General features: G+C 43.0%; 1 protein-coding gene across 2 annotated transcripts; it reads right to left on the reverse strand.

Annotated features, from left to right (window-relative positions):
* Positions 1-2,696: 2,696 nt before the first annotated feature.
* LOC143103159 (S-adenosylhomocysteine hydrolase-like protein 1) lies at positions 2,697-27,239 on the reverse strand. Of its 2 annotated transcripts, XM_076266962.1 has the most exons (17): positions 26,835-27,238; positions 9,058-9,172; positions 8,667-8,810; positions 8,479-8,579; positions 8,159-8,261; positions 7,705-7,799; positions 7,431-7,537; positions 7,144-7,260; positions 6,988-7,051; positions 6,595-6,683; positions 6,419-6,489; positions 6,149-6,243; positions 4,805-4,903; positions 4,578-4,646; positions 4,270-4,348; positions 3,436-3,556; positions 2,697-3,310 (listed from the first exon to the last, which is right to left on the reverse strand). In XM_076266962.1, exons 1-17 carry the CDS (start codon positions 27,147-27,149, stop codon positions 3,304-3,306), a joined length of 1,791 nt encoding a protein of 596 aa, XP_076123077.1. In that variant the 5' UTR covers positions 27,150-27,238; the 3' UTR covers positions 2,697-3,303. The 2 variants fall into 2 exon arrangements, with proteins under 2 accessions (XP_076123077.1, XP_076123087.1); XM_076266972.1 differs by lacking the exon at positions 2,697-3,310 and having other exon boundaries at positions 3,432-3,556; positions 26,835-27,239.
* Positions 27,240-27,845: the final 606 nt, after the last annotated feature.

The raw sequence follows: 27,845 nt of genomic DNA on the forward strand, positions 1-27,845 counted from the left end.
CGCCATGGAAGCGTTGTTGAGGGCCCCCTCAGAATTGCTCTCCACTTTGCCTTCGATAGTTAAACAGGGATGCAGTGGTGGTGAATCTAAATGGATTGATTTGATAAGAATGTAAGGTGTAACGGTGGATAATGAAAATTACATCAATGTGCAACATGATGCATGTAATGGGGAGTTGTTGTCACTTGATATAGGTATAATATAAAATGACTCAAGAATGACTAACGGTTGTTTCGTTCTCTCCTCTGCTCTCCCCCATGTCTATTCTGTTCCCGGAGGCATCGTCTCTCTCGGGGGTGACTCCTGTGCAATTAGCTGATCACAGAGCTGGTAATGTGACACGCTCAGAGGAAAAGCCAGATAAGCAAATACTATGATCTCAGAAGGAAACCAGTTGTGGAGACCCAGATGCCATTATTCTGGCACAGTCAACCGACTCAGAGAATACATTGGGGTTTGTGCTGAACAATGGGTTCCATAATAGATTCATTAAAAATTGACTATGCCTGACAACATTGTATTGGGTTTCAGGTCTAAAATGCACAGTGATGAAAAGGGTCTGTAGCTTGATAATGCCACTTTATACAGATGAAAGAAATATAGTATAGTACAAAATGGCCCTTTTAAGTGTGTTTCTGCGTGTGGCATGCAGGAAGTACTGTTCTAGGTTTAGACATGTCCGTGAATGGAGAAGAATGGCACGATGCATGGCAGATTATGCTTGTGTCTCTCTGTCTCTCTTTTTGCAATGGCAGAAGGCCTTAAATCCTTGGTTTTATCATCTGGGATTTCAGATTATGATGCAACCTCTCTCTCTCTCTCCCTCTCAGGCTGCCAGGGGGATAGGAAAGTGGAAACAGGGAGAGGATATTCAGCCTTCAGTGGGTTATTGGGAGAGATCAGTGAGAACAGACAATCACACAGTTTACATGCCATGTCGTTGTTTTTAACACAACACGTGACTCTTTTAGATGACTGTATCAAGCTCCATATGTTTGACTTCTTTTGACGTATTTTATGTGCGTATGCACGGTTGCGTGTTGGTGTGAGTGGCCACTTTATGGCTGAGCAATGGGAACAGACAGGAGAGACGGGTTCCTCGTGTCCGACGTTGTAAATGTTCTTCTAATGCCTGCTAATCAGTTTTCCTGCTTAACGGCCCCCATTCATCACTCCACTGTAATGCAACTGGGGCGGAGGAGGCGGCTGGGGCAGGGAGTGGACTGGGTGTGGGGTTCACATTAACAGCTGGTCCATCCCAATTACAGCATGTTGTGATGGCAGGGTGGGTCAAAGCGTTTTAAGAGGGTCCCAAGAGGGGTTGCTACTGGTTACCACCCTTACTGAGTGCTGCTTGCCTTAGGGTAAAAGGAGGGCGGAGTTTCATCATATAGTCACACATGCTATATAAGAAATAGATTCCAATTTCAGTAAAAAGTAAAAATGTCAGCAGTGTTACAACTTACAGTATATTAACTCTGCAATGCCTGTTTTGTTACAACACATTTGCCAAGGAAAATAATGCAGAAAATATGAAAATAATTGTGGTGAAAGCCAATGTTAAATATAAGAGGAATACCAAACCTGTGAAACTCTATGATTTCAACTTTTATGGTATTCTCAACTGTTGAGTACATTTACAATAAAGAATTATGGCACTGTAATTATTTTCCCAGATTTTATCATTTTTATAATGTGTACTTCCTGGTTTCCTTTGGCAGTCTGACCACGAATGCCTATAGGGTGACCAGACCATCTGTCACAAGCGTTCTCATCTTTCTCCAAATGACAAGCCAATCAGAATCCCTCAGGAGTTTGTTATTAGAGGAAGAGAACCTGGTGCTTAGCCATATTGATTTTGGAGGGTGTATAGAAAATGTGTTTTAGTGGATTGGATCAAGCAATTTTAACCAAGTCATTTTAGATTGTTCAGCCTATGCCTCAACACTTTCAGACAGACTTCATGAAGATGTGAATCAAAACGTCCACATCCGAACTCTTCATCTGGGAACTGTCTCTTCTCTTCTGTCTCCAAATATCCATGCCCCAACCCCCACTGGGATTACACTAATCCTGGAACTCGGCAGTATTTTTAGCTCTAGTCTGGTGGAGTGCACGTCTCATGTTAGGACACACACAGTGATCTGCTGCTTGCGCACCGAGTGATGCTCTGGGAGTGATTACTCTGGTCTGGCCTTTGTCGTCCCCGAACATTTGCCAGTTACCTGTTAGCAGAGACTAGTAGTGGGTCAGTGGACTTGCAGTGACAACTTGTGATGACAGATGCAGCTACCAAGAGTGAGTAGCATACAGACAGAAGACAAACAGATTGCTGATTATTTACCTTCAGTAAATGGAAGACCAGGTGAGCTAAAGACACAATCTCTAACTAACATGGATAAAATTGCCACACTGGAGAAATCATGACAGTTATGTACCAAAAGCTGTCTAGTTAGCCAGAGAGATTAAATCAATAAACTGTTTCAATAAACATGCTGACTTTTTACTGGATGAAATGGCATAGGCAGTGGAGTCTATGGAAGAATGATAACTTCACTGGGCAATCAAGTGCTTGCACCCAAACAATTAGTTGGACATCTTAAGTCCTGCCTGGCCTCAGTAACTCTCTCTCTCTCGCGCGCGTGTTTTCTTTCTCTCTCTCTGTCATTCAAATAAACAGACACATACAACACAAGAGTTTTTTACACATTTAAAAATGTTTTCAAAAGGCACAGAATAAGTCCACTCCCCTCATCCTGCTCCAGTGTTAACGCTAAAGTGGCCTACATGATAGACAGCTACACCCACAGAATAATTAGAACAAAAACAGCTAAATCTAACATAATATTTCAATAATCAGTATTACTAATTTAAAATTAAACACTTACTATTCAATAGTATTACATATTTCAGTGAGCTATTTTTATGAATCATAATAATGCATTACACATATATCTGTTGTTAAGATGCAGTGACAAACTGTCACAAACTACAGTGATGATACAGAATACTCAATAGTACACCAACATTATGAAAGCACTCTTTAAATATATGGACCATGTATTTACATATAAAATCATATAGTGTTTAATTTGTGATTCACTTAAAAAGTAGCACTGTAGTTTTGACTGTGAAATTCAAGATTTTCCGTTACAGAGACAGTTACAAAGTCTTCCTCTAGATGGCAGCAGAGTACCAGCAGCTGAAGAGGCCCAGCAGTGTAGTGAATGGGACCAAGTTTCAATACTCTCCTTTTGGTCCAACAGTCCCTCCTTTATCTCTTGTTGTTTATATAGCTGTGTGCTAATATCTGAAATATTTGGGCATGATAGAAAATGAGTGAAAATGTCCTTAAACGTCTATGCAACCTTGTGGTGCAAAAAACGGAACCAATCATCTTAAGGAGATTTCATTTAATTTCTGTGTTTGCTTTACCTGTAGTAGTTTGGTTTGAATGGCCCGTTCTTGTTCAGGCTCAGGTACTTGGCCTGGTCATCCGTCAGCTCGGTAAGGTGTGCATCAAATGTTTGCAGGTGAAGACTGGCCACATACTCATCTGAAAACAGTACACTGACTCAAAACATTGACACTAGATCATCACTGCCCTTAGCCTGATGTATAGCCAGACTCAATTCTATTCAGACTGGGATTACACTAATCAATTCTCAATTCTATTCAGAATTTGAGTCTGGTGTCAGTCCATACAGATTTGATTATGGGGCGTGTTTCAACAAATACAGGGGAAATAATGACTCTGCACACAACTGGATAGACCTGACCTAACCAATCAGATCAACAACATATAAACCCTGTAGGGAGAACCACCAAAAAACATCTTTCTTCTTGACAAATGTCTTAATCACTGCTTTAGTGATAAAGTGATAAAAGTTATTGTACAGTCAAAATGTTGTACAACAGACTTGATCGATGAATCTAAACATCTAGTTTCTCTAGCGATAGCCTTTTTGTTGTAAACAAAATCAACTCAAGCGTGCTCAGGTGGCTTGAATGACAGGGCACCAATCGCTCATCTGTCCATCATTGTATGTAACCCATCTAGACGATTTAGTTGGCACAAACCGCTCTGGTTTGGGCATATAGAGGCCAGTCCAGTCCAGACCAAATTTCCCAAACTCAAATTTTGTAGGTGGGGGAAACTCGGGCTGGCTCCAAGGCTAGACTGCCCTATACAAATGGAACACCCACTTCCAGTCACATATGGAAACACAAATGAAATTCTAATGTGTAAATAGCGGCCACTGGCCTTACCCATTTTCTTTGGAAGTAAATAGACGTCTTGCTTGTAGCGTCCCTCTGGTGCATTATAGAGCTCTATCAAGGCCAACGCCTGCAGAGCAGAGGAAGACATCAAATGCTGACCTCCCTGGACATGCTTATCTGAGTGTGCCCACACTAATGCAAGGATGCCACAGGGAGAATTTTTATTTACTCCAGTCTCCTCTACTACTGTATAAAGAGCTGTACATGAAGACTTTAGAGACACAGTGTAACTTGAAACACATTGTTGATGGGGCAAATACTAATTTGGTGTCAGTAGTCATATACAGTTGTTCTACCTGAGTGGTGGCTGTGATGGAGAGGACAAAGGTGGGAACTGTGGAACAGCTCAGGTTCAGCAGATGACCCTGCAAATAACGGTTGAAATTACAGACCACAGACAACACGTGATTCAAATAATACACTGATTATTGTCACTGTGTAAATCACTGTGTATGTCTACACTGATGTTATGTAAACTGGGAAATATGGGTAAATATCTAATAACTGTAAATATATGTTGGACCTCAGCCAGAAGAATGATCCTTTTGCCATCTGGCCAGATGATATGATCCACCTGTGACCTCACACGTTCCCACGTCAGCTCTGGCGTCCGCAAGCTAGCCTGGGGGGACACAACCAATCAACCCAGTGATTCTCTCTCTCTCTGTCTCTCTCTCTTTCTCTCTACTTCTGTCCAGATCTTTCGTAATAGAACTGGGCAAGCACTCTTGAACTTATGTTATTTTATGTAACAAGTCAACACGCGTCATATTTCTGTATTTGGGTCAATGACGTCACATGCAGATTTCTGTGTCCGGGTCCCTTACTTTGGTTTAAAATCATTTTAAATGATTCATAACAAGAAAAAAAACTCGCACACCATTATTTGCCGTTAAAAATAAAATAATGAAGTGTTTAATCCATCAAGGTGCTACCAATTGAGGTGATGTACAAACGTTTCGGTCCTCAGACCTTGATCAGTGCAAAATGAAGGTCTGAGGACCGAAACGTTTATACATCACCTCACTTGGGAGCACCTTGGCTTGATGGATTAAACACTTTGTTTATTTATTTTTTAACAGCAAATAATGGTGTGCAAGTTTTTTTTCTTGATTGACTGTTACATTGCCCAAAACGAACGCACCCACACGGCCTTGAGTAATTGGCGCGAGACCCTACCTGTCTAAAATGATTCATTACAAGCATAATTTTATTCTATAAAACCTGTATAATTGAACATATTTTCTGTTTATCATAAAAATTATATTTATTTTATGTTTTCTTATCTCAAACCCTTAAAATGTCAGGTGGCGCAACCGTCCGAGCAAATTAACACTGTGAAAATAATTTAAAAGATAAGGAAATTAAAAATAAATATGGGGGCATCATTTTATTATTTTATTTTATTTACTAGTTTACTAGCTCTTAAATTGTTTGTAAAATTGAAAAAATTGAAAAAAATTGGAAATTTGCGTATCTCAAATGTCAGGGTGGTGCAACTACATTTATACAACGTTTATTTTGAACTGAAGAGGGAAAAGATAAATTATTATATTGATAAAAAATAGCTTGGTTGCACCACCAGGCATTTTTGGGGGTGGTAAAATTGCAAATACAGTCTAAAATTTTATTAAAACCCCTGTAACTTCAAACTAATGCATTCTGTCCATTTTTAAAGATTATTTTAAAAACATGTTTTTAAAAGCCTTATTTGTCAATGAACCATTTACATAGTACAACAAAGTTTGTGCCAAAGTGGTCTACAAATTCACAAACAAAAATAATCTATGGCACAAATGACCGGTTCTCCCAGTTGTTCTGTGAGTGCCAGAGCTCACAGTATTTTATTCTTTTTTTTGTCACTCACCACATCTATCTCTGTGTTGGAATGTCCCATGTTGCAGACCATGCAGCCATTTTTCATGCGGTCCAAATGTTCCCTCCTCACAACATTCTTATTGCCTACAGACCAAACAAAGGGAGCCATTCTCATCAATTTCAACAGAAATTTCAGAAATTCTCATCTCCCATCCATCTCCAGGAAATGGCTACCAAGAAAATACAAAGCTAAGCAGTTCAAATACAGGCATTAAAAAGGAACAAAATGGACCATAAGAGCAGCATTTTATTTACATGCCTGTACATGTGATGACAATGTCTACATTTCGGATGACCTCACTCAGCTTGACCAGTCGGAAGCCATCCATGCTGGGAAGAGAGATCATGTGATAAGTCAGTAAAACGTGTAAGGCTCAACTGCTGTAGGGAAGTTCTACTCTGTAGCTCTACAATAATAAAGCTATTGTGCAGTACCATGCCTGCAGAGCGCAGATCGGGTCGATCTCTGTTACATACACAATGGCACCCAGGGCCTTCAGAGCAGCAGAGCATCCCTTACCAACCTACAGAGTACCACATACAACATACAGAGACAGATATTACCAACCTACAGAGTTCCACATACAACATACAGAGACAGATATTACCAACCTACAGAGTTTCACATACAACATACAGAGACAGATATTACCAGCCTACAGAGTACCACATACAACATACAGAGAAGAGAGACAGATAAAAGAAAGAGAAGGACAGCTTGATACATAGACACAAATTACATATAAACCAATACATATTCAGACAGATAATAGTAATAGTAGGGAGGGTACAGAGCAGGAGAATTAATGTGCATGCGTCTGCATTTACCTCTCCGTATCCACATATCATCACCTGCTTGCCACCAAACATCACATCAGTGGTTCTCTTCAGACTGTTCGTGGAGTTTCAAAGAGATAAGTAGATTAGTGTGGGAAAGTACTTTTTTAAATGTGTGTCTGGAGATCATAAGGGAAGCGAACTGACCCATCTAGAATGGACTCTCTGCAGCAGTAGAGGTTGTCAAACTTCTGCTTGGTCACAGAGTCATTCACATTCATGGCTGGCACACACAGCTTTCCTGCTTTAGACAGTTGGTACAGTCTAAGAAGACATGAGTTAGTATAGCAGGAGTTAATTAGCACTATATGAAAACATCTGTAAGTTATCCATACATCCACACAGTTGAAAGGGAGTAAGAAGTGACATTATTTTCAGATACGAGACAGGACAAATGAAAAATACAGAATAAGAGTTGATAGACCCTATCAAACCTGTGAACTCCAGTGACACTCTCCTCCACGATGCCCTTAATCTTGTTGAAGACATGGGGGTACTTCTTATAAATGCAATGTGTAAGATCGCCCCCATCATCAAGGATCTACAAACAGCATTATGAACAGAAGACAAGACATGTAATTGAACAGATTTTGAACATTAATTACTGAAATAGATGTTAATGACCAGAGGATACATGAGAAATCAAGTAGTGTTAGATGTTAAGGCATCATTATTAACAGAGAAATGAGCCAACATAACATATCTTACCATGTTTGGTTGCCAGCCCTCAAGGTTCACACAGCGATCAATGCACCACCAGAAGTCATCCTCTGATTCCCCTTTCCAGGCAAACACTGAAAATCCTTTCATGTCAAACAGAAAGCAGAATATCATTTTGCAGGGAAGACTGACGAAACAAGCTCAGCATTTGAAACAAAAACAGCCAGACAGAACCGGAGCAAAATAGAAAAGAGACAGAAAGAAATGTTGAAATGCTGGTAACAAGAAGAGTCATGGAATTAATGTAAGGCATGTGTGTTTGTGTGTGTGTGTGTGTGTGTGAGTGCATGTATGAGCGTGTGTGTGTGTACATGCGTGCGTGTATGAGCGTGTGTGTGCTGTGCGTGTATAAGCGTGTGTGAGTGAGTGCATGTATGAGCGTGTGTGCGTGTATGTGCATGTATGAGCGCGCGCGTGTGTGTGTGTGTGTGTTTTCCCTTACCAGCCTCTGCTAAAGCCGCGGCCACAGCATTCTGGGTGGAGTAGATGTTACAGGCGGCCCACCTGCACTGAGCACCAAGCGCAGCCAGAGTCTCTATCAACACCTGAAGAGATAAGCACAACACTCAGGAGACACCTTTATCCACACCGGCTTACATTACAAGTACATACAGTGTGAACAACATGGGTTCTCCGTGGGAATTGAACTCATGAACTGTCGGGGTCAACTAGTTGACTTGAAGCACCACATGAGCCGAGTGTATGTCTGTGTGAACGCACGTGTGTGTCCATGTGAGTTTTGGAGAAGACCACTCCACCTACCGCGGTCTGAGCAGTGATGTGTGTGCAGCCCACTATCTTGGCTCCACTTAAAGGTTTTTCCCCTTGAGCTCTCTTCCTTAGTGCAACAAGGGCTAACATCTCTGCACAGAGAAAACCAGAGTGTTTAATTAAGGTGCCACTTTCAAAATACCAACACAAAGGTGTTTTCTTGTTTTTGTCTGACATACCCTGTTCTGCAATTTCAATCTCTCTGCGCCCAAAGTCGGCCTGCTTGATGTTTTTGATGCAGAAGTCACTGCTGCCTTTGGAGTTTTTCTGCACTTTTTCGCGAGGTGTGCCCTCATCTTCTGAACTGTCCGACTCTGAGGGAGCTAAAGAACAACATGAACTCTTTCAGTCTTTCACAAAATAATGCGCTCAGAGTGCAAACACAAACACATTTTGTCTGAGAAGCACTTTGGCATACTACAAAAAGGAGATCAAGACTAACTGACTCCTTTGAAGGCTTTATAACTTGCCCCGCAAACAAATCCATTAAGCTTTTTGTTACAGTTCTCCTGGCCTGAGTGAACTCACACTGGGATGCCAGTCTCGTCTCTGTGTGGGTTGGTGCAGTACCTGAGCTGAAACTGTCCGTGGATGACTGCGAGATGGAGCGGGAGAAGGACCGGCGTCCGATCTTCCCGGGGCGCTTGTTGAACTCGGCCTGCTTCTGCTCTGTGAGCTGTATTTGCTGTGCAAATAAACCAGACAGTAATTTACAGAAATAATAATACTATGTGCCAGGATGGGGACTTTGCACATCAGGTAGAGGCAACAGTATGGAGAATCTGATTCTGTGATATTCTTGAAATGCAGTTAACTTATTTCTCCCTAAGATATCTCACTATAGTTCTAGGACATTAAGCCCACATCAGCTCTCAAGTTAATTAAACCAGCAGGGACTGCTGCATCACACCTGGCTGAGCAGGCTGACTCAGGTGTCAGTGGAAATAAGGGGCTGTGTTGGGGAACAGCACCAATTTGGCCATTCAAAGAGACTTGTTCAGATTGTACAGTCAGGTATTTTCAGCTAGGTCTATGCATAGTAGATAGTGAGGTGACTGGTTGAAATTATGAATACATTATTATTAACGAGCTGCATCTGCATCCGTTTTAAAAATAATAAACAGAATAATGTTGCTCAAAACAATTCCAAAAAAGATCAGTATACACAAGCAATATCGTATCAGTAAGTACTAATAAGTTGCACTTGCACCACTGCATGTCATATTTACTTGTATCAATTGAACCATTATAACAGAAAATAATACATTCTCAAAAAGTATAAAGATTTCCTTGTTAGATGACCACAATTGAAGATACATATAGTTACACTGTCAATGGTATGTTCACAGCCAAAATAACATCCTCTCAAATAGGTTACATCATGGAAAATCTCTACGCAGTATTCTACTGGCACCAAACAATCTGGCCACTCGACACATCACTCAAACACGCCATAGGAGATTAAAACCGCGGTGACCAACAAACTCACCATCCACTGGGGTAACTGGAAAGCCAGGTTAGAGCCGGAGGAGTCCCACTTGGCCATATCTGCCACCACTACAGCTCAATTCTCCCCTTGTCTCGGAGAAGCACTTTTAAAAACACTGCAAAGCCCTCCCTCACTCCCCCCCCCCACCCACCACCCTGCCCCTCCGTGCCGCTTCAAACCCCATGGTTTTCTCTTCCATGCCAGCTCTCTCATCTTGCATGGCTGATCCCTTGGAGTCAGACATTAGCAAAAGAGCATGGCAAGCTACCCAGGAGCTTAATCAGATTTAATAACCCAGGGCCCTGCTAGGCTGAATTCCTGGCTTTTGGCAAGCCATTGCCATGGCGCGGCATTCCTGCGTAATACAAACTAGCCTCTCTCTGTACGGCCAGTCAAAACATTGTGCATGTTCACTTAACTGCCCGCTGACTGACCACGCGCAACACACACAAGCATGAACTCAAATCATGGCACACATTAACTTGTTGTAACCTCAAGTATTGCAAGGGACGAGCACAGGCTCTGCATGTCAGAGGGGAAATTCAATGAGCCGCATTCATTCGACACCATGTGCGAGAGGGAAAGATCCGAGGGTTAGTCAGTCTAAATGTGAGTGGGTATCACATTGCTGTCACCCACACTGAGCCACAGCACAGGTCCCACAGACAAACAAACGCAGCATAACAGGCCTTCATAAGCAGAAAGATTTTAAGAGGTCAACACTTATCTTGTTATCTTTTCTGAAAAACAGAAAAGAACCTTCAGACAAAGGTGGAAAGGTTAAACACCTACTGTGCTTACAGACATTCAGATATTTGATGCCTCTGAAATAAGTTTGTTGTTACAAAGGTTGACACCAGAGTTCAACAGCATACAAAGCTTGTTTTAACAGCCATGGAAGACAAGTATCCAAGTGAAGCAAGCTGTAACCTTAGTAACAGGAATTCTTTGAGTACATTGAAGCAGCTCCTTCTTAAATGGGGTTCAACCGTATCAAGATATCTTTATACGGCTCTGGTTCAACCTGTGCAAGTAATTGCTTAGAAAGTGGTCGCATATTCACAGTATACAGTGTGTTTACATCACATCATTCATTTCACTATGATTGTAAAACCAAAAGGCCACCCATCATTTAACCTCTAAAAACTGAATTAAGATAACTTGCAAGTGGTCAGCTTTAACAAATGAGGGTGGACACATTGCAAGTGGTCAGCTTTAACAAATGAGGGTGGACATATTGCATGTCATCAACATGACAGAGCATCAACTCACATAAACACATTGGGGCCTTCAGCCACTAGGCAAATATAAGCTTGCACAAAGTTAACAAGGTCTGCCACAGAGGTGAGCCTATCACATGGTGACAGATCAGCACACTAATAGGATCTTATGGAGTTGCAGTCATAACTGAAAAGTTTAAAACCGTGTTATTAAGCCGACAAAAATTCTCGGAAATGATTCATCACAGGTCTTCGTAAGACCTGTCATATGATAATGATTATCGTGACTAACTTGGGGAAGTCAGTGTAGCATGGTGTAAACGACAAGCCGTGCAAGAGTCCTCCTTTCCTCTCGTCTGTTGTCACACCATAGACTATTTAAACACTCACACAGAGAGGGGGGGGGTTGAGGTGAGGGAGAGAGAGAGAGAGAGAGAGAGAAAGAGGGTTGAGGTGAGGGAAAGAGATAGAGAGAGAGAGGTAAAAGGATGAAAACAGAATAAACAGGAGATATTACACCCCCTTCCAATTACTTCAATTTACTGAGATCACTTGAGCCTCATAAGTATAAATCCATGTCCTTCCAACAGTCCAGCAATTCAAGACAGCCTTACGCTGTTATGCTTTGACTTTGCCTCAAGGGGGACATGTTTACTTTTTCAATCATTATTTCAAATTCGTGGTTAGTTAAAGTAGTGAGTGGACTTCTGAAATCGATCTGCTAATATAATTATGACCGCCGCTAGCGAAGCGGTCATATAGGGATTGTCAAAGTTTTTTGTTTTTTTTTCCCCCGTCATCTACTTCCTGAATTTTTGGTCAACGATACCCGGGACACCGAGGCACATGAAATTTGGTGGGTATGTAGCCCCACTAGACTTTTACGGAAAATTTTCGTTTGGTCCCCGGGGGCCACTCCCTCCCCGCGCTGTGCCCCCCGAAACCCAAAAAATGCAGTTTTTCCTAAATAACTACTTGAACCGTGGCACTGAGGATGAAGAAATTTTTATGGTATGTTGGTCTCAAAGGCCCACATCAACCTAGCCCATAATCACTCATTTGTGATTTGCACCCCCCCCGGTAAAAAATGAAAATGCAATATCATTCTGCTTTAATCGCCCCTCTCTTCAGTTAAGATGTTCAGAACTGCACCAAATTTTATGTGTATGATTAACCAGTGTTCTCTGGGGGTATGCCAAGTGTCGTAGAATTTCATCAATGGGGGGGTCTAAAAAAATGAAGTTATGTGTACATTTAGTGACTGTACACATCTGGCCTGTAGATGGTGGTGCACACACATACACAGGCACGTATACTATCGGCAATTAGGCCGATACATAATTACAAATTCAGTAGGATTAAAGGAAAACCAAATATTTATCATCATTTGGCTGCATTTCCATTATTGGCGTTACGTAGTCGTTTGTCCACCAGATGGCGCATCGTTGCAGTGAGACATAATTTTGTTGGAAGTTAATCTAAAGTGGGTTGGAAAGACGCTTCCTACAAGGACACTGCAGTTTACCGCAGAGAACGTCTAATAAGGGTAGGATGATTTTCACATGAAATGTAATTCCCATTTCTTCTTGAAGCCGAAATAAATCTGAGAATGTTTATCGGACATGCTTGGTTTTAACTGCAGGTACGTTAATCTTATACAAGTTGTATAGGCCTACCTACGACCTAGGTAAAATAATGTTAGGCCTACCGTTAGCATTGGTTGAGTGATGGAGGCCAATTTGATTATTGATCAGTGTATTTGTAGAAAACCATAAATGCAGTTACAAAGCACATTGATATCAGCGCTGTAATGTATCTTTCGACTGTCATCTTCTTTTCTGACCACTATAGCCTACAGGAGCTAAGTGAGTTAGTCACAACGCATTCGCTAACGTGGTTTTCTAATGGAAAATATAGGCCTAGCCTACCTGAAAGATAACCTGTCTATGAATCATCCTAAACAGGCTGGGATATTTCTGCTTGCTAAATAGGTTTTTCTGCTGTTGATTCGCTCACAGTCCTTGAACTAAAGATGACTAAAATCGTGCATATGTAGAAGAAGAAACATTCACAAAAATCCATGGCATGACCTCTTGATAGCTGTTGAAAACTGCATGGAAATGACAGGGATTGTTTTGTTTGTTAATAAATAAATAACTAAATAAATGTAAAACTGATACCTTCTGCTTTCCCCAAATACAATGTAGCCTACAGGTGTACATGACCTTTCATCAGTCCAGTTGCAATGAATGAACTGTGATTAACTGCCCTACCTGTGATTGTTTAGAGATTTTAAAGATTTTATAACAATGCTACAATTTTTTTGGCTAGTGCTACAAATCTATTTACCTTTGCAGCAACAGTAGGCTACTTGCTGTGCGGTCTGCACACACACACACACAGGCATGCCAAACAAGCATACACAAAAGTTTCAAGAGTGGGGGTTGAGTAGAAGATGGATACAAATTGATTAGTGTGATTTATGTTTGCGGAACGGATGTACAGGACTGAGCGGCAGTCATATTTTGTACCGCTATGCGGTACATCTAGTATTAATACACCATACACCCTCCCTTACTGTCTGACTATGATAGCTTTCCACTTTGTCACACTCCATTAACCAGAACCAGCGAAGGTCAATCATTTAATACATGAGAGCATCTATGGAGTCAAAATAGGGTCATTAATATTGAGAGGTTGTGTAAAGATGTTCACAGGTGTAATAAAGTTTTGCAGCTGTGCAACAGCTGAATGTGCAAAGACATTTCGTACCTGTTCAAAGAATCTTTGGTTCTCTTTCAAGCATTCATTCGGTATCTCACTATTGGACACGCCCCCTCGCGAGTTCCCCAGAAGCCATTATTTCATTACGCCAGCCACCATTGGCTGGACGACTGATGTATGCGAGGTGGAGGAGGTACTTCCTCCTCCCTTATATTCTACGGCGCAACGTCATTGCTTCAGTCTAAAACCTCTTCTCGCCCCCAGAGGCTTGCTCTCTCGTATACAGGTGCTGTGGCTTGGCGGCTTAACTGTTCGTTGAGCGAGGTAACGACTCGGTCCCCGAACGCTACCTTAACGCCGCTTCATCTTCGAAGAGCACTGGTTTGGACTTCGCTAGCCTGTCGCCAAACAGTAGCCTCTCCCTTGCTAGCCTGTCGCCAAACAGTAGCACGCTAGCCTGTCTCCAAACAGTAGCCCGCTAGCCTGTCTCCAAACAGTAGCCTCCAAACCCCAAAGCTAGTCTGTCTCCATACAGTAGCTCCAAAGCTAGTCTGTCACCAAATAGTAGCAACTCCTAGCCTGTCCTCAAACAGTAGCGAAACAACATGTCGACGCCAGTGCCCCCCCTCCCCACGAGGAAGTGCGAAGCCCCGGCTAGGATGTGTTTGTGTGGGAACAAGATTTCGGCCGCTGACACCCACGAGGTGTGTGCCGCGTGTCTGGGGCTGCAACACGCCCAGACCGCGTTAAAACCCCTGAAGTGTGTGAACACTGCGCCCGACTTTCCCTCCGGTCTCGCCGACGTAGGCTAGCACGCCTAGCTAGTCTCACCGACGACGACCCCATGCTAGGAGCGGATGACCCCCCTCCCCTTGAGTCAGCAACCCTTTCCCAGGAGCCGGCCGGCGCTGGAGAACTGGGCGCTAGCTGGGGCGACCAGCTCAACGCTCTATCGCCTATATCCGACACCGAAGACAGCCCAATGGGGATGCTAGGTGCGACTGGCGAAGCTGAACTCATCTCAGAGGATGACTCCGTCGACCTACTATCCCTGGGGGATGAGGATGGCGACGACCGCCACTAAGGCTGATGAAGCCGCAAGCGTGGGCCTTCACGACGTCTGCAAGAGAGCAGCTGCAAAGCTCGGCGTTCCCTGGCCTGAGGCCCAGAAGGAGACCGTGTCCTCTCGCTACGAGGGAAAGAGGCTCCTGAAGGCTAAAAGCTCCACCAGACAACTACTGCCCGTCTTCCCCGAGTGCCTCGAGGAAGCCACACGCTCATGGAGCAGCCCATTCTCAGCGAAAAACCCGGCTCAAGGGCTCGCGGCGCTGGAATGGCCAGACATGGAAAGCAGTGGATTCTCCCATCTGCCCCCTGTCGAACTGCTCCTGGCCTCCCATCTCCACCCCACCCAGAAGTCTGCGATGACCCCCTCGGGACCCGCATTCCCCTCCAAAGCCGACAATTTCCAGTCCGCAGTGACTGAAAAAAGCTACAAAGCAGTGGCGTCGGCGGTGAGAGCTCTCAACGCCTCATCTCTGCTCATGGCCTACCAAGCCGAGCTGGAGGAAGACTTCTCGTCCGCCCCCAACCAGCCAGCTGTGTGGGACGAAATGTCTACGGCTACACAGGTGTGCGGTGCAAACAGCGGGACGGGCTATGGCCCTCATGGTCTCCCAAGAGAGAGAGAGCTGGCTCAACCTCTCCAGCCTCTCCCACAAGGAGAAGACCCAGCTGCTAGATGTTTTTCTCCCTGCGCGATCAGAAAGCCCCGTTAGGGATAGATGCGTCCTGCTCTATGCCTTCCCTCAGTTGGAACTGATCACTCCAACACTCGCCAGGGTGCGGGAACAGAGCCTCTCACTCATTCTCATAGCCCCGCGCTGGCCAGGGAAACCCTGGCTAGCAGAAATAATCCCGTTACTCCACTCCCCACCGTGGCCGCTGCCCCCCCCCCCTGCAGGGACCTGCTGTCCCAAGCGAACGGGGAAATATTTCACCCTCATCCAGAGCGCCTGGCCCTCTGGGTTTGGCCCGTTAAAGGCTGAATCTGACAGCTGCAGGACTGCCCTGCAATGTCATAGCGACCATTCAGAGCGCTAGGGCGTCATCAACTAGGACCAGTGACGGACTGGGATTAAAAAACGGCCCTGGCATTTTCACCAACCAGCGGCCCACACGGGGACGCGCATGCACGTGCGTGCATGTGCCCGCAACACACAGATTGCACAATTCTTGCAGGTAGCACATTTCTTGCTCACCAGGTTTATTTCTGTATCTTCCTATATCTCCGCGGCATCATCAAAGTCCGACGCTTTGACTGTATACTCGTTTAGAGGAGACTTTTTCAGGCTGTCCCAGTGCGTGGCGAGATGTGTCAATTCCGACTGTAGATTTTCAACCGTAGCACCTTCACTGAATTTAAGCAGACATTCTCTTATGTTTCGAAGTGCATTTGGGGGCAGTTTATTAGCTTTTATAAGGGGAAAATTCCGAGGATCAAGGCATGCTAGATCGGCAATTCCCCGTGCTGAAGGAAGTAGACGCATTCGGTTTTGAAATTCCCAGAAGTCATTGCTTCATGTAGCCTAACTTTTGTAAACCAATTATAAAATAAAAGATACAGGCAGCATATTTATTGTATTCCAATTTCAAACAATGCACTTTTAAATCATTTGATTGAATAAGGTTACAAAAGTATGTAGACTGATGTAAATATTAAGGGTCACCATGACTGTAGTGTAGAGACTCATGTCTGGTATAAATACTGATCAGGTTTCTACTGTGAAGGAGGAAAAGGGAGTTAGAGATAAATGGCTTATTCGAAGCCATGTAACACTATTGATGCTTGATAGTCGGCCGAGAGATATTGTAAAACCGTCTTTACGATAAATGGGCCGCGCAAACCCGACAAGCATGCCGCTCCGTGATTGGCCGGCCCAAACGGCCCACGAGGGGCCGCGGCCCTTCTGGCATCTGCCCAAATGCCAGACCGTCCAGTCCGTCACTGACTAGGACGTTGATAGCAAATGGCTTGTATTTAATGATTGGTGTATTAAAACAGGGACGATAGCCTTCCAGTGCTCTGTGGACGTTATCCTTACGTTTTTGCAAGACTTACTGGATAAAAACAAGTCCTTCTCCACTGTCAAAGTTTACCTGGCTGCCATCTCGGCCTGCCATGTAGGCTTTGGGGACAAAACAGCGGGCCAGCACCCTCTCATACATCAATTTATGAAAGGGGCTCGAGGCCTCCACACGGTTTCTAAACCACTGGCCCCTTCATGGGATCTGCCGATGGTTTTGGATGTTCTGTCTCACCCTCCCTTCGAGCCATTACAACAGTTAGATCTTAAAGTGCTCTCACTCAAGACGGCTTTGTTGGTGGCTTTGGCTACGGCTAAACGCGTAAGCGATATTCATGCCCTATCTGTGAATACAGCCTGTATGCAATTTTTCCCGGGTGACTCTAGGGTTGTATTAAAACCCAACCCAGCGTTCATTCCGAAGGTTTTCAACCCGTCACTGTCGTGTCGGCCGATTGAACTATTTGCGTTTAACCCACCGCCTTTCGCCTCCCCGGAGCAAGAGCGGCTGAATGCGCTCTGTCCGGTCAGGGCGTTGCGTGCGTACGTGGACAAAACAGCGGAGTTAAGGAAAACGGAACAGCTGTTTGTGTCTTGTGCAAAGTCACATCTGGGTAGACCGCTCACTAAGCAGCGTCTATCACAATGGATTGTGGCGGCTATTGCCCTGGCCTATACGACTAAGGGGTTACAACCCCCAGTCGGTTTACGAGCCCATTCCACTCGAGGAATGTCGACATCATGGGCTTTATTTCAGGGCTTCCCCATAGAGGATGTATGCTTGGCAGCGTGTTGGGCAAACCCGACAACGTTTGTCAGGTTTTACAGACTTGATGTCACTGCCCCGACTTTGGCGCATTGTCTGGCAATCCGGGAGTCACGATATCCCATAGTGAGATACCGAATGAATGCTTGAAAGAGAACTTAAGGTTACTCACGTAACCCCGGTTCTCTGATAGCATGAGTGAGGTATCTCACCAGACCACCCTCCTTGCCGGTGGCGAGAAGAGGTTGGTTAGCTAGACTGAAGCAATGACGTTGCGCCGTAGAATATAAGGGAGGAGGAAGTACCTCCTCCACGTCGCATACGTCAGTTGTCCAGCCAATGGTGGCTGGCGTAATGAAATAATGGCTTCTGGGGAACTCGCGAGGGGGCGTGTCCCATAGTGAGATACCTCACTCATGCTATCAGAGAACCGGGGTTACGTGAGTAACCTTAAGATATGAGTCCCATAGAACAACACTGCCATCTACTGGTTTAGAAAGTGTCAGCAGGCTACTTGTGGATCTGGGTGGCTTCTCTGCGCAAAGTTTGTCTCAAAAATACGTGATCCACAAATGCTGATCCACAAATGCGAAAACGAAAACTGTGTGTGCTGGTGATCCACAAATGCAAAATTAGGCAATTTTCAGTTTTACAAATGCCATTTCATTTACAAATACACATCTACAATTGTGAAAACCAATTTACAAATTACAAAGATGATTTTTTTATTTGTGGATGTCAAAACACGAATGCAAGTCAAGAAATATTTGTGGATGTCGCCATCTACTGGATTGCGATTTCTGTGTGCCGGTGAATTAAAGTAGGCCTATTTACATGTGGATTTGTGTGACTTTCATGTGAAGAACGTCTCAAAAACACGTAACTTTGGAAAGCGAAGAATGCGTGTGCTGGTGATCCACAAATGAAATTTCCGGTTTTACAAATGGCATTTTATTTACAAATGCACATATATATTTGTAAAAATCAATATACGAGTTACAAATATGATTTTTTATTTGTAGATATCAAAACACACATGCAAATCAAGAAATATTTGTGGATCCCCCTCTGCGCATATACAAATATTATTGAGACAAATTTAGCTCCATACTAAACAGATTGGCTTCATATCAAAGAGTATACTCAGAGCCCGTCTATAATGTCTTATTAGAAATTCTCTTTGATTGGGGTTGCAAAATTATAACTTAATTAAGAGTGACGTGGTAGCTCAATTTATACATGGATTTCTATGGAACGTCACAAAAACATGCGTGCGCAACAAAGAGGCAGAAAGCACCATAGAACAGCATAGAGCAATGCAAAAGAGCAAAAGAATAAAATGAGTTTTTGTGCTGAAAACTGCACCAATTCGAAATCACGATGGTTAGAGAATGTTAAATATGTTCGATATCCCTAACAGAATGCATGTCTTCGCCAAAAATGACAAAATACGATGTTATATTAATAATCCAAAATGAACGTCAAACTTTGAAATATAGTCTGAAATGAGATGTTATTATCATTGAGACAACAGGGGTATACAAAAAAATCCGATTGTAGCTTACAGCAGCCGACTATTTAGGTTAAGTTTATAACGTTGTGGACAGCCACCAATACTGCGATTGCAAAAAGGGTAGCGGAGCCGTAATGTTAACGTTAGCTATTCCCATCCGCTTTTTAGACTGTAACGTTATAGGTTAACGTCTAGCTAGCAGTAATGTTGACGAAATAGTTGTATTATTTATTCCATTTCCGAAATGGTGATTCAGTGGTGTCATTCATGATTATAAACAGTAATACTGTACACACATTTATGTTTATCTGCTATTATTATTTGATATGAGAACACGTTTATTTTATCACCCTTTGCAAGCCTATAATAATAGCCTAGTGGACGGCAAAAAGACGAATCAAATTAATGGGTTGTAATGGGACATCCACGGCTAGGAGATTATAGTGAGATTTAACCGTATGCAAGGACTGCAAGCGCTTAGGCAAAGTCTATGGCAAGATCTGAATGTAAATGGATAAACCCGTTCAAGCGTTTTCTTTATTTCCTATTTCTTTCAATTCTTTAACTTAAGACATGTAAGAATTAAGCTTACTTATTCGCTGGGCAACGTACAAACTGACGAGTTACATTAGCCCTAGCACTATGAGCTACGATAAGCGTCAGCTAGGATAGCTATGGCAGCTAGTTAGAGTGCATGAAAATGCACTCTACTGTTAAACGCTTTTTGTGCGTTTAATGCGGCTTCAACCATTTAACGTAGAAACTTCGTTCAAACTGCGTTGCGTATGTCTTACTTCAGCTATGTATTTTTCAACTTTGTAACTTTTATACTTTTTAAACTATTAATTAAAAACTACTAAAATTTCCCCATTGACTTAACATTAGATTATGACATCACAATAGAGCAATTCGAATCCTATGCCGGGTGTTCAGGCCACCTGGAGCAACTGTCTCAGGCTTTAAGCATACAATATGGCTGTATTAAGACTGCAAATCCTGTTCAACTGCTTCCTGTGTCCACAACTGTTTCAAAATAAAAGTCCCTTTAAACTATCCAACTTTTTAACTGTTCAACTGTTATCAACTGTTCAACTGTTACTGTAACTGTTTGTCAACTATGACTCCCATCAACTGTATCATCTGCCTTCAACTGTTTCAAAATAAAAGTCCTCACTACCTAGTTAGCATCATTAGCATTTTAACAGAACTGCTAAAAATGATTAGCTAAGTTAGCTGAGTCACATGGTTAGCATAGTTGGCATGTGCTCATTTACAGTAATGTTACGACCTATCTGCCCTTGCTGTTACCTCCAGTTTTAATAACTAGATCTGTGGTTTAGCACCAAAATCTGGGTGGTCAGTGGGGAACGCTGATTGGTTGTGTTGATTGGCTCTTCAGAAAGGCAGTAAAATTAGGGTCAAAAGTCCGTAAGCATTGCAAATCAGTTTCACAAGCTCGTACTTTCAATGTTGCGCAGGAAATCATCGCGTAGCGTCGCGTAGGAGATTCACACACGTACAAAGTATTTGTGCAGGTACATATTTTTTCCACACGAGTACAAAATATTTTTACAGATCCTCATTTCCCCCCCACATATGTACAAAACATTTCTACAAATACACATTTCTTTCACACATGTACAAAATATTTCTACAGGTACGAAATGTCTTTGCATATACAGAACTTTTTTTGCACAGCTGCAAAACTTTATGTGAACATCTTTACACAAGCTCTCAATGTTAAAGACCCTATTTTGACTCCATAGCATCAGTCCACCGTATTACTATTCTGTACTACTATTCTGCAGCAGAGCACACCACAGAAATGGTCAAAGTTCAAGTGTTGAGAATGCGCTGCATGGTAAGTGACAAGCACACTCATCCACATTATATGCTATGTACAGTATGGGGTTATGACAGTGTAGGCTAAGTAAGTAAGTTACAGCAGCTATAGCATAACAGTGCATTATGATATTATAGCATTAAACAATAAATGTACAACCTAAACGGTCTCGTTTTGTATTTTTAAATACTTTACCAAAAAAGCCCATTTTAAACAGTATCCTGTGTTGCAGGAACACAGCACTTCCATGTAAAGCAAGTGATACTGCTATGGGAGTGGTACCTTGATGTTGAGGGACTGCACTGCCTCGGTCTGCCCCTTCACCTTGCCTACATGGACCAAGTTGTAGACCTTCTTCATGGTTTTGGCAGTAAATTCTGAGAATCCAACTCTCAGGCATAAAAAACAAAGCAAGCTGAAATATATTGCAGATGGTATAGGTCTTGTAGGAAATTGTGTATTTTTTCACCTACAGATGAACAGCACCTTTGAGTCAGGAGCATTTAAATGAGCTTCAGTAGGTTGAGGAGTGTAGAGGACACTCTGTGATTTTTAAGGTGACGTATTCAAGGACAATGATTAAGCCGTTGCAACGGATTCACGGATTCTCCCAGGAATAGCTGACTTTGACTGAAATTGGATACTTCGTCCTGTCTAGTCGATGTGATGATTACCTCCACGGATATAAAGCATTGTGGATATAAAAAGAAAACACAATTCCATATTTAAATAATGAAACAAAAACTCATTACAATATCGCATTACAGTACTACACCTATAGCATCGCATTGATATGCATTAGATGTTATATTTGAGTTATGTTGTGTTGGTCTCAATGAGAAAATAATAAAATGTCCCAATTATTTGCCTCGATAGCTGTTATGGATAATCTGCAGTGGGATGTTTCCCACGGCAATACAAACAAAGGTTTTAATTAGAGGGTACACAGATGTATTTTTTTCAAGAACACAGGTAGGTACCAGGTAGGGAAAAGGTAGGCTACTTTACATGTCCCATGGGAACACAGGTGATGTGGTGAAGGCCCACCTGTAGGTGTGAGTAGTGGAAACTCTGAATTCTAACAATGACTCATTGTGCCTGGCGTGAGATGCAGACACACACTCACAAGCGCACACACACTCATACACACACACACACAGAGAGAGTGTGAGAGAGAGAGAGAGAGAGAGAAACACACACACACACACACAAAAAACATTTTGATCTGTGCACTTCCAGATCCAGAGGGAAGGAAGCCTTTAATATGAGCAAGTTAAAAGTCCAAACAAGTTTCCTATGATGAGGCATGATGCAATGGTTTACTATCTAGGCCTACTTGAAGGTACTATTTATTCTATTAGTATCAGTTCCATCGATTGTGATCGGAAACGTGAACTCACTGGCGTGAACTCACTCACTTACAAGTACACACAGTTGCGTTACGTCAACGTATGCCAGTGGGTGTTCCCGACGGTAGCTATGCAAATGACTTGAAGTATAACCGTAATTTGATTGGTTGGTTGGTGCTGTCAGTCGATTGGCTTGATTGGCTGGTGCCGTCTGTCGGTGCAGCAACAGCTAAACTTCTCAACGCGAGCGGCGGGAGAAACGCGACGCAACGGACCCACAATTCAGTTCGGCAACAGATGACGTGAGCCCATGTAAAGTGAATGAGATGCGTCTCCAGCAACGCAACGCACGCAGCTGTACTACATGCCGAGGGAGTTCTCGCCATAGGTTCTTGCATGTCTGTGTTTACGTTCCACCTCGAGCTCTCCCGGATACAGCATGTGACGTCATCCACTCCACAATCGCAAGGCTTCAAACCCAACACAGTGATGCCTTTTTTGTGATATCTGGCGACTTCAATCACATAACACTGGATTCCACACTCACAAATTTCTACCAGTTTGTTGACTGCCCTACAGGGAACAGGACAATAGACCTCATGTATGCAAACGTGAGGGATGCATACAGTTCAAACCCCCTTCCCCCACTGGGAAAGTCAGACCACAACCTCATTCATCTCCAGCCAATGTACAAGCCCAAAGTACAGAGGCTACCAGTTGCCACACGCACCTTCAGAAAGTGGACACCTGAAGCGGATGAGGCTCTGAGGCTCACTCTGCTTTGAGTGCACTGACTGGAGTGTGTTACCTAGCGTTCATGGGCTTCGGAAAAACCTTTTTCCCAGTGAAAACATCATCATTCCGCGTCATTCACGTCATGTAATGTGTGAGTCAGAGGTCGGAAACTGGGGCTAGATTTTGCCAAGGGGGCAGTCGAATTCCCGGAAGTAGAAGAATCAATGGAGGCTGGAGGGCCCACTTCTCTGCTAACCCCCATAGAAGCCCATTCATTTTAGGATTTTTTTGAAATGCCATAACTTCATATAGCATATATCCTGTGCCGACATTGTAGCTTCTGTATTATCTACATAAACAATAGAAGGCAAAACAGGCTCAGCTACCTCGTATGTAATGTTGAGGTTCCCGTAAGAAGTATAGTTAGCGAGTCCGGTTGTAGGGAAGCTAATGCACCGTAGGGAGATAACCGTATTGTTTGGATAAGAAGATCAGTCCAGCCAGCACGGAAACTCATGAACAAAGCTATGTAGCCTACAATACCATTGTATGTTAAGGTAAAGCATTGGATAGAGGCAAGTAAACCTAATGAAAAACGGCACTAACGATAATCATTTGAGGTTTTCAATGGATTGACCGTAGGTCAGAAAAGTGTTAAGAAGATTAGCTTCTAGTGCTAGATAGCAGTGCTAGGCTATAATCAAAGATCCTTAATATATATCATATGCTTTATCAACCATCTCTGCTATAACTTTTTTGTTTGTTTAACCATGACTGTTTTTGAAGATGATCATGTGTGGTAGTTTCAACATTAACACGACTTGATATCACTTGTAAGGATAATATTAATAATAATACTTAAATAAATGTTTAATTTTGATATCTTTGAAGGCAAAGGAAGTGTGAGAAGAATTTCTGTGTAGCCTATTTATCATATGATTTAGTTCGATGGCTAACGTCACAAAGTTAAGTGCGAGTCTGCGCAGTGGGGGACCAACTGAAAAATCGTTCAGTGCCCTCCCATTGAAAACGACGGAGTCTGTTCGTCCATTTCTTTTACTGTCTATGGATTTTGCTAACAGAGTTGCCCAGTTAGGGGCTCGTCATCACTTTTGTGGTCACGTTGTAGTTCGTTTGTAGTCCATGTGGCCTTTCATGTCCAACAGTTTTAATGTGAACTTTGGAATTTGCCTTTTTTTGTCACTTGAAAGCTACATATCTTTCTTTCACAAGCGGCTTACACTATATTTTAAGCAAATACAGTTGTTTGTTTAGGATTAGTGAGTGTATGTTTTAACCTTTGTTGTGGCATCCGTGTATGTCACACATTCCAACGGCAAAGCACATGAACACTTGCTGTGGGAAAAACAAAGTAGCCACGGGGGCGGTCCTTGTCATTCCGAAGTGCCCTGAATGCACCATTACAGAATGGAGAGGACTTAGAGGAGGTCACACAGTGCACAACTGACTACCTGAACTTCTGTATGGACATTGTTGTTCCCATCAGAACTGTACGCTGCTTTCCCAATAACAAGCCTTGTATAACCAGCAATGTCAAGACCCTTCTTAATAGGAAAAAGATGGCGTACAGAGAGGGGGACATGGCAGAGCTGAGGCGCGTGCAAGGGGAACTCAAAGTCAAGCTGAAGGAGGCTAAGGAGGACTACAAAAGGAAAGTGGAACAGAAGTTGCAGGAAAACAACATGAAGGAGGCATGGGACGGCATGAAAATTATAACTGGCCTGAAGAAGAGCAGCAGCTCTGTGGAGGGGGACCTGGACAGGGCGAACCAGTTGAACCACTTCTACAACAGGTTTGACTGCCCTGCTCCAGCTCCAATGGGAGTGGTCTGTCCACCACCCCCGGCTGACTCAGGCACTGCTCTTGTTTGCGTGCCCGCCCTACCCCCACCTCCCAGTCTCTCCAGCTCTGCATCCCGGTGACACCCAACGACCTAAGCCACCATCACCTCACGCCCTGCAGGAGGAAGGATGCGGGGCGACTTGACAGGCTGGTAAGGAAAGCTGGCTCTGTATTGGGAGCTGAACTGAAGTGCATCACTTCAATATCTGACAAAAGGACCCTGAACAAACTGATCAATATCTTGGACAATGAGTGTCGTCCACTCCACAACACTATTGTTAAGCAGAAGAGCCTGATCAGCTGGAGACTTTGCTCACTGCCTTGCACAACAGACAGACTGAGGAAGTCATTTATCCCCAGGGCCATTGAACTGTTCAATGCTTCACTTAAGGGAAGAGGAGAAATAGACTTCTCCGCATAGTCTGTCTGCCTCTTCACCACCTCCATGTCTTGAACTGTCTGTCCACTAGCCACTTTTTAACACTGTCTTCTGCCTCACTGTTTGCGTGCTATATTAGCACATATGCACAACCCCTCCCTCCATGCCACAGCCGAACTGTGACCACACTTATACCTTCCTTAATATAGTTATATATATATAGATATATAGACTTTATTCTTGCACTGTTGCACTGTTTGACTTACTCATTTGCACCATCACCATGACACTCATTCACACAGAGCACCTTACCTTACCTTATGCACAGAGAATCACAGGCTCAGTCCCTGCCTCAGTCATTGCAAGCGCATCTTGATTGATTAATCACGCACTATGTGGATACTGTTTTTTTTAGAATTGATTTAGATTAAGTGTTATTTAGTATAATTTGTATTTTAGTATATTTAGTATTTAGTATATATTTATCTTCTACTGTCCTTATTGCTTAGTTGTGTTTTTTTATATTATATACTTTTAATTACTTTCTGCTGTTAGTGAATGTGTGTGTGTTGTCTGTATGCTACTGTGACCTTGAATTTCCCCTGGGGATCAATAAAGTATCTATCTATCTATCTATCTATCTATCTATCTATCTAACTCAGAAAAACATGATTTCATATGCATACAAGTGCATACATATTTTTTTACAGTATATCAACCAGTTTTCTTAATTCAAATCTTTGGTTCATAGGTCATAGGTATTTCACACAATCTAACATGCATTACAGTTTTTAACAAGCCAGATTACAAACATATTTTTAACCAAATATGCACTGTTCATTCTAAACAATTAATAATTCATGTAAACTTCTATACTACTACTTCTCACAAACCAATACAACCACTTTGAGTGCCATTTCACTGCTGCATCTCTCATTTTACATAATAAAATGGAAATATAATAAAATGGAAGATATTCATACCAATGGCCAAATGTGCCCCCCTCCACCCCCGGTCTTTGACTTGAAAAACATGGGCTTGACTAGACTACAGCTCTTGTCTGGTTTAAAGTAGCCAAATCAGTTCTTGTGGTAAAATCACGTCACATCAGTGACAACTGATGCTTTAGGCTATTTATCATATCACTTAGCACTCATTTTAACCTGGTGAGCATCTTAGATTTCTAGGATAGCAGCCGTGACGAATCATGATCTGATCGAGACGTTGCTGACTGACACTTGCAATAGTTGCACAATTGTTTGCGCTGAACTACCACTGTGGCAATATCACCGAAGCCTGACTAGTTTTTCTTGATAGGCTACAGCTGACACAGAAAAGTAGGTCAGACACAAGCGCTATTATTTTTTAAGGCCAACTTACATTTCCTACATCCTTCTTCACTGCTTCCTTGACATTTGCAGAATCCTTTTTCACTGAGACATTAGCAGAGTAATTTTTCTTGCCGACTAAGACAATGTTGACTGAACGTCTACTTGCCGCAGCCTCGAGCATTTTCAGAATGTAAGTGGATGTCAGAGCACCCTCGCTTGAGTCGCAGTCGTTTATGTTCTCCATTATGGAGCCATATTCTGTTGATTGAACCGTTTGATTGACGTCCCTTTCTTCATTTGTTGCTTCCGCTGCCATACTTGTAAAGTATAGCTTACACAATGACTGCAGGTCTTTCGTGGGCATCTGATTGTGTTAAGTGCTTCAAATGTCCTGGTCGTTTTCGCTTCATAGCAGCAGGTGGGTTTGGTCAATACTGTATTAATGCAGGTAGCTATAACAAATGAGGGTTCCAGAAACTGCCTGCCAGGCAAATCATCTGATCGCCGCGGTGTCATGAAGCATGTAGGCCCATCCCTAATGTTTACTATCAGCAATAGTGCCATGTTTGGCAGAGATTCTATCTGGACTTTCCTGAGGTCATGCACTGTTTTGCATTGCGGTCTCTGTTGTGTCAACTCATTCTGTATCCCCTGCAGGGATGCATGTACACAGAATGGGTAGCCTAATTGTAGAAGGCAGTCTAGCCCATGGGTTCCCAAAGTGGGGGTCGGGACCCCCCGGGGGGTCGCCGGACACCGAGGGGTGGGTCGCGAAATGATTTCCATAAATCAAATAAATTTGGGGGGGTGAGAGCTGTCACTTGACCGCACTTTAAAGACAGATTTTAATTCCAAGACGCTTGCTGAGTTCTGGATTTCAGTCGAGAGGGAATATCCACAGCTATTCAAGGCCGCAATGGATGTACTGACGCCGTTTGGCTCCACATACCTGTGCGAAAAGACTTTCTCTGCATTGACATATATTAAAAACAAATACAGATCGCGTCTAAATGTGGAGGATGATCTCCATGTGGCCGTCTCCACAATTAAACCAAGAATA

This window comes from Alosa pseudoharengus, unplaced genomic scaffold (genome assembly GCF_046254945.1).
Source record: "Alosa pseudoharengus isolate Yale_2024_CS ecotype anadromous, Long Island Sound unplaced genomic scaffold, YU_APseudo_1.1 YU_APseudo_1.1_scf_10, whole genome shotgun sequence".
In the NCBI taxonomy this organism is placed as follows: domain Eukaryota; kingdom Metazoa; phylum Chordata; class Actinopteri; order Clupeiformes; family Clupeidae; genus Alosa; species Alosa pseudoharengus.